At 41.1% G+C, this 13,398-nt stretch overlaps 1 protein-coding gene across 1 annotated transcript; it reads left to right on the forward strand.

The window, feature by feature from the left end:
* The first annotated feature begins 804 nt into the window (after positions 1–804).
* gorab (golgin, rab6-interacting) lies at positions 805–7,203 on the forward strand. The gene is made up of 5 exons (XM_056414486.1): positions 805–981; positions 1,088–1,388; positions 1,969–2,070; positions 2,180–2,320; positions 5,407–7,203. The coding sequence occupies exons 1-5, from the start codon at positions 927–929 to the stop codon at positions 5,879–5,881; spliced, it is 1,074 nt and encodes a 357-aa protein (XP_056270461.1). The 5' UTR covers positions 805–926; the 3' UTR covers positions 5,882–7,203.
* Positions 7,204–13,398: the final 6,195 nt, after the last annotated feature.

A 13,398-nucleotide genomic window follows, 5' to 3' on the forward strand; every position in this document is an offset into this window, starting at 1 on the left:
ATAAATGGTGGAAGCGGTTTCAAGGCCATGGTAAAACTCACAATAACACTGTGTGAAGAAATATCGCCGTCTTATACCTCTATTGGTAAAACATGGTGCAGAGGCTACACAGCAAAAACATACATGGTGTTTAGCTTTAACCATTTAAATACATGGAAGCACACATTTAATAATTACTTACTTTATAATGTGAAGTGTAAGATTGGTTTCCCGATCCTCTTCCTAATTCGTAGTGTATTGCTCTGCATATTTAGAGTAATGCCGCTTTAGATAATGACATTTTTTTGATGAGACAGAGAGTAGTCACTCGTTAATGCCTTTCTTAATTAATTAATTATAATACATTTTAATCTCTGTATTAGAATAAAAGTCCTATTCACAAATAGGGAGCATATTAAATAAAATATTTTGCAGAAATTGGATGGAAAGTTAAATCAACCAACATAATTTGGAATATCAGAAGCCGTGTCGAGCCTCAATTGTCAAATAAATAGCAAAATAATTTATTTCAGAAACACCTTTAAAAAAGTTTTGTTAGCACTTGTGGAGGCACCACAATAAATGCCTTCTACATTGTCACCTCTAAAGTAAAATGTACGTGCAAAAACGATGCATAAAAAACGAAATCATTCTAAAATGTGTAAAAAAGTTTCGTAATTGTATGAGATAACATGTATATTTATTCATTGATATTTCACGTTCGCGTTAAGAGTTTGTTTTTTATTCAGGCAATATTTAGATCATCAACTTCCCTGGTCTTTGGGGGTCCTTGACGTGGCATTATAAACAAAGATGGCGGTGGCAGTGTAAGCCTCATAGAGTTTGAATTTATATTTAGTATTTTAGCATGTTTATCTAAAGTCAATTGTTCCATATATTTTCTATATGCATAATTACCGATGTGTTTGTTGGTGTGACGCCGGAAAATGAGCGGATGGGCCGGTTTTTCTGAGGCGGAGCTTCGGAAGATGCAGCCCCAAGGTAACAAGTCATACTGCTAATGCTAGCTGGGCAAGTTAATGCCTCTCTCTGCCCCCGTTATTGGCTTGTTTTTAAACACAGTTTTCTTTGAAAACCTTTTCAACAGACTCAGCGATGCCCGCATCGGCAGCCCGAGGGCGGAAACCGGTTCCAGCAAACCGGAGTCGGCAGCAGTTACAGCGGGAGAAGGCTCTTCAGGTAGTCGCTCAAAAAAGCGCCGGAGACTTCTCTCTCTGCCTCCCCCCGGAGCAACAGCTCACCAAACCGCCGCCGAAGAACGATCCCGAGCCTCCAGCAGGAGCTCCGGCTGTCAAACACGCTGTGCAGACCAAACCCACCGAGATGAAGCCGGCTCCAGAGGCGCAGACCCCGGTTGTCAAAGAGCTGGAGAAACAAGAGGTGGCACTGTTAGTATATCTTTTTATATATCGTACTCGCTATTGAGATTTCTTTGGCTGTAAAATGAAAATGAAAAAATAAGTATATCCTGCTTTGTAATTACTATTGGAGCTAGTAACTTCTTGTGAGTCTAATCCAGCTGTTGTGCCTGTTGTTGTCCTTCTTTAATGTTCAGGTTTCATATTGTTACCTGTGCAAACAGTAGGAGAAGAAGTCTGTGGGTAGGAAGATGACAGATGAGATGAAAGAAAGAGACACTGAGAAGATGTCACTCACTCAATGATCAAACACACTAAAGTTGGGATTTATTCAATGAAAATTAAAAGTTTGGGCATATTCTGACATCTGAACATGTACAGATGTTATTAAGAATTATTAGTATTTAGTATTTAGTTTTGTGTTCTATATTTATTTTTCATTGATTCTCTGATGTGCACCGCTGCTGTGATTTTTGAAATGTCCCCAGTGTCGGACGAATAAAGAAATATCACATCATATCATATCATAAGATAATTGAGATTCATTTTTTAGTCGTATTGTTTTATTTGTGTTTAATTTCCGTGTGTTAAATTCTCTGTTTGATCACAGACGGAAAAAGACGCGTCTGGAGCAATTGCAGACGGGGCAAAAGATAATCGAAGAGAGGAATAAGCGCAAGAAAGCTCTGCTGACAAAGACGATTGCTGAGAAGTAAGCATGGCTGTCCTGGCACTGCAGTGAGCACCACGTTGTCATGAAGGTAAAACCAGAATTGGGGCTGAAAGATGACATTTACTCAAGAGTGTGTCGTTGTCCACAGGTCCAAACAGACTCAGGCAGAGGCTTTGAAGCTGAAGAGGATCCAGAGGGAGCTCCAGGCCCTCGATGACATGGTGTCCAATGATATCGGCATCCTGAGAGGAAGGATAGAACAAGCCTGCTGCGACTACGCCACTGCCAGGTAGAGGGACAGCGTCAGCAACTGGGAAATTACAAAAAGTGAATTGTTCTTATCTTATGATTTTAAATTTACAATCGCCACATTTCTCTCAGAATTGTGAACTCTCGTCCGGGTCAGACCAGAATCACACGGTGAACAGGGCCCTTAACGTAGCTGGAAGTAAACGACCTACCATAGTTGGAATTTAACTTTTAGACTTTGATGGAGGACGCGACAACTCCACGACTCGAGTTAGTGTCAATACATGTTGAAATACCTGAGGTTTAGGGCAGATTGTCTCGGTCGAGGACGCTTCAACAGGTGGTCAGATGAGTTGCGTAGCAACAATAACACATGTAAATAAACGGCCACAAAGCTTTCACAATGTTACAAATCACATTCGTATTTGAAAGAACAAAACAGTCACTCTGATTTGAATAACTGAAACAGGAATGTGAGCTCTTTGTTTTTAACAAAGCAAAGTGACCAGGTAACTGTAAATGCTGCCCCCTGCAGCTTGTTGCCAGTACTCTTGTAAACCTGCCCCCCCCCCCACTCCCCCCCCAACACTTGTTCTCAAACACTGAGCTGGTTTCCGCAGACAGGGTCCTGCTCCGATGTTCTGGGGAGTTTTTCGCTTTGCTTTAACCTACAGAAACTAATGAAGCACTACAACAACTAAAAGCTCAATTTATAATAAAAATGATACACGTTACTTGTTAATCAGCCGTATTAAACTTCCACAGAAGGTATAAAGATTGAATAGTTTTATAACTTCTTTTTCTTCCAACATTGATCCATAAAGCCGTGTCTGACAGCCTCCTGTGTAGCAACACTGTCCATTACAGATGTTTGTATCAGGCATGAGAATCCCTCACCTTTCGGCGAAAATTTGCTGTTGAAAAATAATAGGTGTGACTTACGTGAATCGTAGAATCAAGAGTTTTTTTTTTGGGGTAGGGGGGTCAATTGGCCGGGCGCTGGAGTTGGATTGAGATGGAGAAAAAGTGTGGTGTGTTGCTTTTATAAAATTTCTTTTGATGGGACGGTCCAATCCAATCAGCGACAAAGATGTCTTCAGCGTTTGGTTTGAGTTAGCTTTAATTTTAGTTCTGCTGCTGTCTGCTGTCTGCGCTGCACGGTGAGGCTGCAAAGCAATGAGACGCCCAGAGCGATGATTTAGGTATTTTTTTCTCAATACTTCATTAAAGAAGCGATCAGAGGGAGCTGCCTGCTGTCTGTCTGTTTGTTTGCACGCGCGCAGCTCCTGCCGCAGGCGCGCTATGGCGGCTTTTCGGGCTTTAAAAAAAAAATAAAAAAAAAAAAAAAAAAATGTATGTTGTTTCAAAAAAGTTTCTGTTCAGTTCTTCTACTCCTGCAGCTCCTCTTCCTGATGAACTGATATCCTCTGATTCAGATCATCATCACCCATCAATATCATCAATGATCAATGATGATTCATCCATGTAGTTCATCATTCATATTATGTATTAATACTAATATAACTAGTATTTGTTAAGTGTTGAAAGAAAAAGGTGAAATAACACCATACAGATTATTATTATATTTTATTTATATTATAATATATTATTTATGGTATATGGTATATATGGTATTATATCATGGTATCTATGGTATATGGTATATATGACTATGACAACCAGGTGTAAGGTAGAGGCAGAACAGAGAAGAGAACAGAGAGACAGTTCACAGACTCAAGAGACTTGGAAGACTTGTTCACACCACCAACAAAAAAAAAAAAAGGATTACTATGCATATTATACACAATATTACTATTATTATAATATTATGATTATGCATCATGGGACGGCCATTCAATGGACAGGACCCATCGCGACGACAGTAACATCGACCCGCAACCTAAAGTCACCACCTCCACCCACACCTCTGACCCCTCCTCACCTTTGTTGTATAACAGGAAGAGGACCTGACCTTCACACAGTCATTATACTGGATTCCGTTATGATTATGTTGATATAATCGATTGTTGAGGTTTTGCTGAGGTACAACATACCCCCCCAGGGGTAAATGTTTGACATCTGTTTAGTTACCATGATGTTTCTAAACAGCGTGTGATCTCTTCTTCGCAACTGCAACAGTGATTCAGCATCCAGAGATTGTGGGAGGAGCTGCGGTGGGTGTTGTGCCATTAAAATACCTTAGTTATAAAACGGATATCAAAACGATATGTTTTTTTTTGGTGTGAAAATATAAAGATGTTATTCTACCCAAAAAATCCACCATTCATCAAAAAAAATCCAAAGCTCGAAAATGCTAACTGTTGCTAAACGAGATTCTGATTCTGCCAATTGTCTGTAGGTTACGATATTCATATTTCAGTTTGTTCCAATTCATTTAAATGTTAAAAACCCAACCAGGGCGATTTATACAATCGAAGAATTGGTCTGATAATTTTTGCAAATAGTTCAGAAAAAGCTGATCTTAACGGGAACATCATCATATTGTTAATTTGTCTTGGGTAGAAATACAAAACTTAAATGCATTCACAATTAAAAAGGGATATACATTAAAGAAAATAGAAAATCCTCATAATGTTAGAAGTTGGAAAAAGATAATATTTGGCTTTTTAAATGTATTTTTTGCTTTGTGAAAAATGTAACCGATGACATGATGATCCATCAACAATAACACCAACCGGTTCATTCACAAATCCTTTTGCACTACAACTAGCCGTGCTCCTCCGTGGACTTATCCAATATTCTCACCGGTATTTTGTGATTTAATACCAGTCAGACGTGTTGTATGTCTGATCTGAAATAGATTTGCTGGATTGTTTTTGTTTTGAGCAAATCAGAAAACTTATATTTCTGTCTTCTTTAACATAAAAAAGCAGGAGTTAGTAGAGGAAGATGTTGCATGATACGCATTCAGCAGGTGAGGAATGCAGACGGGATCACTTTGATTTGATGCAGCAAATATTGTAAATGAAATGAAGCGCCCCTACTGCCACAGAAGGGCGGTTATTAACCGTATGTCAAAGTGAGAAACTGCCGAGTGTAAATGAGAAACTGTGCAGCGATGTTATTTAGTTTCTGTTGTCGTTTCTTGGCTTGTGTTTTTCTCAGAAAGCGGTACGAGAGGGCAGAGGTGGAGTATGTCACGGCCAAGCTGGACCTGCACAAGAAGACGGAGGTGAAGGAGCAGCTGACGGAGCACCTGTGCGCCATCATCCAGCAGAACGAGCTGCGTAAAGCCCACAAGCTGGAGGAGCTGATGCAGCAGCTGCAGCTGCAGGCCACCGAGGAAGAGCTGGAGCGGCAGGAGGAAGAGGAGGAGAAGAAGATCAAACACGGCGTTGAGGCGCAGGGCGACGGGAAACGGGCGGACGGCTCGGTGGCCGATCGGGAGGATGCGGTGCAATCGACCGACGACTGTCGACCCACGGAGGAGGAGCCTGTGACGGAGGAGAAAGGAGGTCCGGAGCCCCGCCCGACAACTGAAGCGCCGAAGACCGAACACGACGGTCAGACACTAGCAAGCTCTGTTGAAGGTTGCGTCGCAGCCTCCTGGCGCTCAGAACACATTATCACACTCGAGTAACGCAGAAATGTCTTCCAACAAATCCCTCGGCCAGAGGAAGTGAACCTCGACCCGGTTACGTCCAACGTCAATTCCCTTTTCGGTGGTAACCATCAAAACGAGTCCGATCGTCCGTGTCTCCTGAAATGTGAGCGGGTTCTTCTCCTGCATATGAGTCGATTGTTGGATATTATGGGTTGATCAGGATTGTGGTTTTGGTTATTGGAAAAAATCGATCGCGTCCTGTGATCTGTTGACCGTTTGTTCTCGTCGGGGCTCGGGTAGCGAGGTCTGTCGGATTTGTCCCCACAAGCTCAAACGGTGAAGTAACTTTCAGAAATGTTGAAGTTGGGAGGAGCGGGGAAGGGGAAGAGAATATTTGCATTGGACTGTGATTGGGAGAGAACGGTTGAATCGGTGCATCTCTTTTTAAGATGTTGCAGATTTGTACGCTCCACTTATTCATTATAGTTATAAGAAATACAATCTGGGCATCATTGTGTGTCCTTCAAAATACATTTGCTGTTGCTGATTAGTGAGATATATATATATATACTTTTTTACTGAACTGTTAAATATCCAAAGTTGACATCTGATTTAAATCAGAACGTTGTCAGTTTTAGACTTTATAAAGGAGAACTTCTTATGAGGCTTCTTTTATTCAGAAAACATTTGAGAACAAAAGCTTCTTTTGTTGGTGTCGGGGAGAAGATGAGTAAATATGATATTGAGGTGAAACTTGAGTACGATATCGGCACTAGTATCGATACGCTGCGATCAACACTCCAGATCCTATTCAGCTGCAAAGGAAATCCAAGTATGTTTTTTATTTGTGCGCCTCTGGATCAAACTTCACCGAAATGAGACGTCCCTCCGAGGGACGGCTGCGTTCAGGAGGCGAGCGCAGGCCGCTCGTCGTCTCGTGAACGACAGTTCCCGCCTACTTCCCGGAAAGGCGGCGCGGATCCGTTTCGGTTCCAGAACACGAGCCCGCCCGTCGTGGGCGAACGTGTCCGCCGGCGCCGGGCTCGTGTTTCTCAAGGCTAATTGTCGTCTTGTCGGTGCCGTGGAGGAGCAGCGGGCTTCCTGAATGTAAGAGGATACCTGTTGATGTTTGTACTTCCAGCCGCACGGCGCTCTGCAGTTTACGCTCTCCGGCTGCACAATGTCGACAATATTACGTCACACTAATATGACGTTGACCTGTATGCATCTGCTTGTATGTGAACCAAATGACATGAATATAAAGAGTTATTTAAATTGGGTATATATTTAAAGGTGGGATATGTAGATATACATGTACAGTATGATATTTTATTATAAAAATAAACTTTTAAAAATAACTTTCTCCTCGTCCACGTTGTCTTCATGTTAAATAATGATTTATCTTGTGGCGCTGCAGAGAATTTTACCCGGGGAGCACTTTAGGACTTTTTTTTCCTTCTTAGTTTTATCCCAAGTGCAGTAAGTGTTTCTGTAAACCGCTTTGAGATTTTACAGCGCTCCGGTCACATCTGGCCGTCTGAAGGGGAGGCCGTAAAAGCAGCTCTCTTAATTAGTTGGTAGGTAGAAGCTCGGAGTGGGAGAGTGACCACCGGCCCGTCCACGCTCAACCTCCAAGGTCAACGTTTGAAGTCGCCCCCCCCCGGAGCAGACCTCAGGTCAGATTTGACCAAATGATCAAGACATTGCAATAAAAAAGGACTGAATTATGTTGTCTGCACAACAATAACTGACAAAGTATAGTGAAGTACACTGTTGAGGTACTTTTCCTTTTGTGTTCTCATTTGATCTCACAAGTCTGTAAATATTTTCCAGACTATCGAAGCAGATTCACTCGCATCAAGTTTAATGTTTTCATAATTGTGCAGCAACCTGAATTATTGTCAACAGTTTGTTGGTTTTTTTCCCACTTTTGATAAAATACAATTTTAGGAATTATGGACTTATACGATTGGAATCCAACATTAAAATGCTGCTTGCATGTTTTTGCATCAATAATAATAAAACCTAGAATGTAAAATAGATATAGAAATATAATAAGGGCAATTTTACATTCCGGATATGTTTGCTATTGATATTTTAAGTGCATCTCTGTAATGTTACGTATTTTTAATACACATTACTGAAGTATATTTCTGATTATGGTATTTCTTTATTGACAGGAGCTCATTCAGATAAAAAGCAGCAAAGAATAGTGCAAACTGAACATGAGGGTGTTTATGCTCCTCTACATTTTCACATGATGCACGTCATGCTTAGTTTAAACAAAAAGGTAGAAGGGGGGGTCGATGGGGAGGGAGTCACAATGAATGTCGGATCTCCTCAGAGGGGGGTCTCCTGTGTAAAGAAAATTACTCTGGATTATGACAAAGAAAAAATGAGAAGATACAGGCAGTGGAGATTAAGGCATCGGCAGAAATGACTTCTACATTAGAAATACATTTCCATAGTGTGTGTGTGTGTGTGTTGGGCCGGACTTCAGAGAGCGCAGGGTTTATAAAGTAAAGTGTGATTTATGTGGCGCTGGCGTCCTCCGACAGGCCGAGAGAGACCGTGAAACCTGAGAAGTCCGAGGCAAGAAAGAGAAGTAGAAAAAAAAGAGACTCCCAAATCAAGTTTTCCTGAACAAAATCTCCGCCATCTGGACGAGCCCGAGCTTTACCTCCACATCGACTGAACTTTGAACTCACTGTCGGTACAACTGTGAAGCGACAGAAAATAGAGGAATAGATGGAACTGCATGTTTTCATGTCGGTTCTGTTGCAGTGATTGAAAGTCTCTTATCGAGGCCTAATTAGCTTTAATTAACAACACCTGGTCCTGGTTCATTTGAACTGCTGGATAATTAACCCAATTCCACTTGTACCATTGGTTTAGGGAAGTCGTGCTATTATACACAAGAACCCACCGGTGGACTTTAAATACATTTATATGCAGAATAAATACAACATTGGACTCTTTCGACGACAAAATGTACAGAAATGTGAATTTACTATGTCTTCACGTCACGGCTGTTTGACTATTTGATGGCAAACGAATTCATTTCAACCAAAAAATGTGAGATATTCATGAAGGAGAACAATTAATAAATATATAAATAATAATAAATAAAATGACGTTGACCTGTTTAGAAAACGAGTCGCTCTAAATATAAATTAAACAAAGCGTATAATCTGACAAACAAGTGAACCAAAACCCAGAGGAAGAAAGCCACTAATAAGCCTGACTGATTTAAGCCTCTCTCTCTGTGTGTGTGTGTGTGTGTGTGTGTGTGTGCGAGGTTCAGGGCCGCCCTTTTCCGAGCGGTTTTTGGGGCTTTGCAATAAAGAGAATGTGAATTAATTTCACACGGCCACTCGCTCTGTAAACCCCGCGTGTTGTTTTAATCAGAAGCAGATTGGCTGTTTTATGTCGGAGCACCACAGAGCGTTTACAGTCACAGCCGCGCGGCGCGTGAGAGGCAGCAGAACGAAACGAGTCGTAACACATAAAGAGGGGACGCAGATAATATGAGTATACGTTTACTCACGATTAAACATTTACGGCCAGTGCTGTATTTATGTTTTTTTTTTTTTTACACTGTATTTATCAGACAGCTGGAGTTCATTTGCAGATCATATCATAAAACATCGCTGTTTTCTCCAAAGATTTTGTGTGTGTCTTTCTCAGGCTCATTTCAGCTCGATAACAAAAAACGCAACTCAGGCATCATATCGAGTTTTATGTCCGCCGAGCCAGAACACGTGATCCTCCGATTTAATGACATTTTAACTGCAGAGAAGAAGAAAAAAACTCATATATCCTAATTTGACAGAAATTCATGTATTGCTCGTTTTCTGCTTCAAAAAGTTGGGGATTTATTAATGGATTCATAATTTAACAATTCGCTATATACATTTTAATATGAGGCCTAATTACTTTTCAATTACATGTTTTTCATTTGAATATTTTACCTTTGATTGAACAACAACGTTTTAAATTGTAAGGCATATGCCCGAATCAGAATCAGCTTTTATTATTATTATTTATTATTATTATTATTATTATTATTATTATATATATCCCATCCCAAGTAAATGCCCTGCGCTCAAAAAGGGAGACAATCTGCTACTTATATATTTGTTTAAAGCACACAAAAATCCAATATACTGCCGGGTGGTTTAAACCGATCACATGTTTTGTGTGTAGACATTGCAAAGGGAGACCAGCTGTACCGGAGTAAACAGTGTAATGTGTTCTTCTAAAATGGGGTGAAATATAAATATAAAGTGGCATAAAAGAGAAATAGTGCAGTATATACCCCACAGTTCTGCACATTGCGTAACGTGTCTCCCCCAGCACGCGTCTCATCTTCTACCTTGTATATATAAATGAGTGCACACGAAATCTTTAGTGAGATCGAACTTCAATGCGAAAAGTGAAAGATGAGTAATGTTTATTAAAATATCATGGTGATCGGTGCAGCTCACTTGTTCAGGGCCGTTGAGAACCCGCAGCACCAGGCACGACAGCCTCCTCCGGCTCCAGTCTGTCTGTCTGTCTGTCTGTCTGTCTGTGTGTGTGTCTGTCTGTGTGTCTGTCTGTCTGTCTCTCGGTCTCTGAGGGGTCCCGCCGCTCCGCGCCAGAAGTCCCGGTGCAGCCGCAGCAATCAGGCGCGGCGCAGAGGGAGCGCGTCTGCGCCATGTGGTTCCCTGCACAGGATGTACAGAGCCAGCGAAGAGGCCATTTACTCCCAATTAGGGAAATAAAACAGGACAGGGGCCAAAGTGCCACTCCAATCAGCACCAAGGGTCACTGGACAGCGGCGGCGGGATCTTCGTCATCATCATCATCGTCCTCCTCAGCCGGAGGCCGAGACGGCATCGAGGGACTCAGTTGACAGAGAGAGGAAGCACATTAAGACTCTTTTATTCTAATGGGTTCGTTTTGATTGACAGGTCTGGTAGGGCACCTTTTTATGCTATTTAACCTCCAATACCACAGTGTATAAATACTACTTTGCAAAGTGAAAGTATTGCATTTAATTTGCATTAAATGTCTTTCAATACTGAGGCTATTAGCTTTATAAGCAACATTTTAATAGAGGAGTGCAGGAGTCAGATATGAGGAGTACAACATGCAATGTCCCTGAGATGTAGTGCAAATAAAAGAAGTATAATCACAATAATTCCAGGAAGAAAATTCACTTTTCAAAATTGTTCTCTGCGTCTCCACAATATATATATAAGTCTAACAAACCTCATCCACTCTCAAGTTAATATAATATATTTACACCAAATACACTGATGTTTTATGATTTGACTGAATCAAAGTAACTTTATATATCAGACAAGTGAGTAAATATACACTTCTGAAATGTAACATTTAGTTGTAGTATTATGCATATTGCTTTCAGCTTTCTTCTTTGAGTGAAACTAAAGGCAGTAAAAGCAGCTCACGATTATAAAGACAGAAACGTTGTGTTTTCACTGTGACATCCCACACTGTCACCTGAATTCACCTCATTAGGATTCACACCGGCCTCAGAGGGTCAGCGGGCCTTCGTGGGTTCCACCGTTCAGTCTCCTCGAGCTGAACCAGTCTCCACACCAGGACCTTAATCATCCCGGTTTCGGGGGCTTCCAGTCCTGACGTGACTTATTTGGAGTGTCACGACTCTGTGATCGAGTTCACTTTCAGACTCACACAACCAAATCTGGTGAAGCCCCGGCATTCATTTAGTCATCCGTGTTTCTGCCGTGTTTCATACCCAATCCGAAGTAAAAGAGATCAGTGTTTGAGATGTATGTGCAGTGCTTTATGGATGTGAACTCGGAGCCCAGCACCCGCCTGTCAGCCGTAGACAGACGACTGTATCTGATCAAACACTTGGAGCCTTTATTGAACTGGCAAGTGCTTTGTGTTGCACATCAGAGGATGCCAGTGGCATGTCACGCAGTGCAGACACAAATTCATCATACGGTTAAATTCCGCCCTTTAACACACAGGTCAAACTGTGCTAATATGATGTCGGTGTCTACGCTCTATCATCGGCCCATTTAACTGCTTGCATTATTATTATTATTATTATGAGCATGGCACACGCTGTAGGACGATGGGTTCAAGGTGTCCTGTCTGTCTGTGAGGCAGCTGCAGCAGGTTTATTTTTATTTTTTCTAAATGCAACACGACTGACGTGATGCAGACATGGGGTAAATATTCCCTGTGACATTTTGAAGGCTCTCTGTTTACGATGGGGAGAGAACCAAATTAGTCGGAGTGGAAGAGGCATTGAGATTTTTTTCCCCTCCCTGCTACTGAAAGTCCCCCCCCCCCCCCCCCCCCCCCGACACCCCCCATGCAGCCGTTAAAGTAAAATACCCAGCTGTGGGCACAATCACAATCTTATACGCGAGTAAAAAAACATGAAAGTAAATGACATACATCCAATTAAAAAAAGGAAAGTTACACATTTTGCACAAAAAAAGTCACAGGGTGTGTTATATATAGTGTTACACAAAGATGGAATATAAAGGATGAATTAACTCCTAACAACATTTAATGTGAAAACAGAGCTACTGTTTTCTGTTGGGTAATTTATTTCATTTAATTAATATTTTATTTCGTTTATATAAGGTTGATCTGAAAGGCTACAACAGCTGTGAGATATAAAAAGTACCAACTTGTATCTGAAATGTCACGGAAGTATGAAGTATCATGAAATGCAGATACTCGTAAAGTACAACCTTGACATTATACATGCATGTACTGTAATTTAACTACTTGTAAGAATGCTATAGATTCAACACGCAGTAAGTTTGACACAGAAGTAAACACAACTATTGAGGGCTGATTGTTTATATATAATCGAAAAGGAGGATCTATTGAAGAAGGATTCTTCAAAGGAGTTCCAGGCTTTTCTTTGGCCTTAAATCCGATCACGACAGTAAAGAGGCACACAGGTGTCGTGTAGGCCGGATTCAAACTCGTGGCCTTAATCCACTGTTGCATCAGGACGCCCCCATATTGTTTCCTATAATTCATCTTCAGGATCTCCAATGCCTCCGCCGAAGTCCTTCCACTAAAAACTGGATCTGAAACGACCTGATAATCGAGTTAAAGTCTTCCGCAGTTGTTCAGGGCGACTGAGAAGAGCCATGACAGCTCACACTTAACCGTTAACCTCTGCGATGACCTCTAAAATATGCACGCTGCGTTCAATGTGCTCTGCTGCATGGCCATTATTGATTCTCACGCTATATTCCTGATTCTGTTTATGGTTTTTTTATGTGCTCCCTGCAGTCTTGTGTCTTTGATTGACACTTGCTGTTTTTAAATTTGCTCTATAAATAAACGTGTTAGTTGTTCATGAATTCTGGGTTGACCTTCAATTAAGAAATGAAGGTCAACTAGTTGTAGCAAATATTTTTGACATCAGCTGTTTGTTTTGAAAGCTGCTTTTTCAATGTGTTTGGTCAAATAAACAAAACAAAAGGACTTTAAAAAAAGTATTTCTCAAAAATAAATAAAACGTTGCAAATGGACACACGTATACT

Source organism: Pseudoliparis swirei, chromosome 5 (genome assembly GCF_029220125.1).
Source record: "Pseudoliparis swirei isolate HS2019 ecotype Mariana Trench chromosome 5, NWPU_hadal_v1, whole genome shotgun sequence".
Classification (NCBI taxonomy): Eukaryota; Metazoa; Chordata; class Actinopteri; order Perciformes; family Liparidae; genus Pseudoliparis; species Pseudoliparis swirei.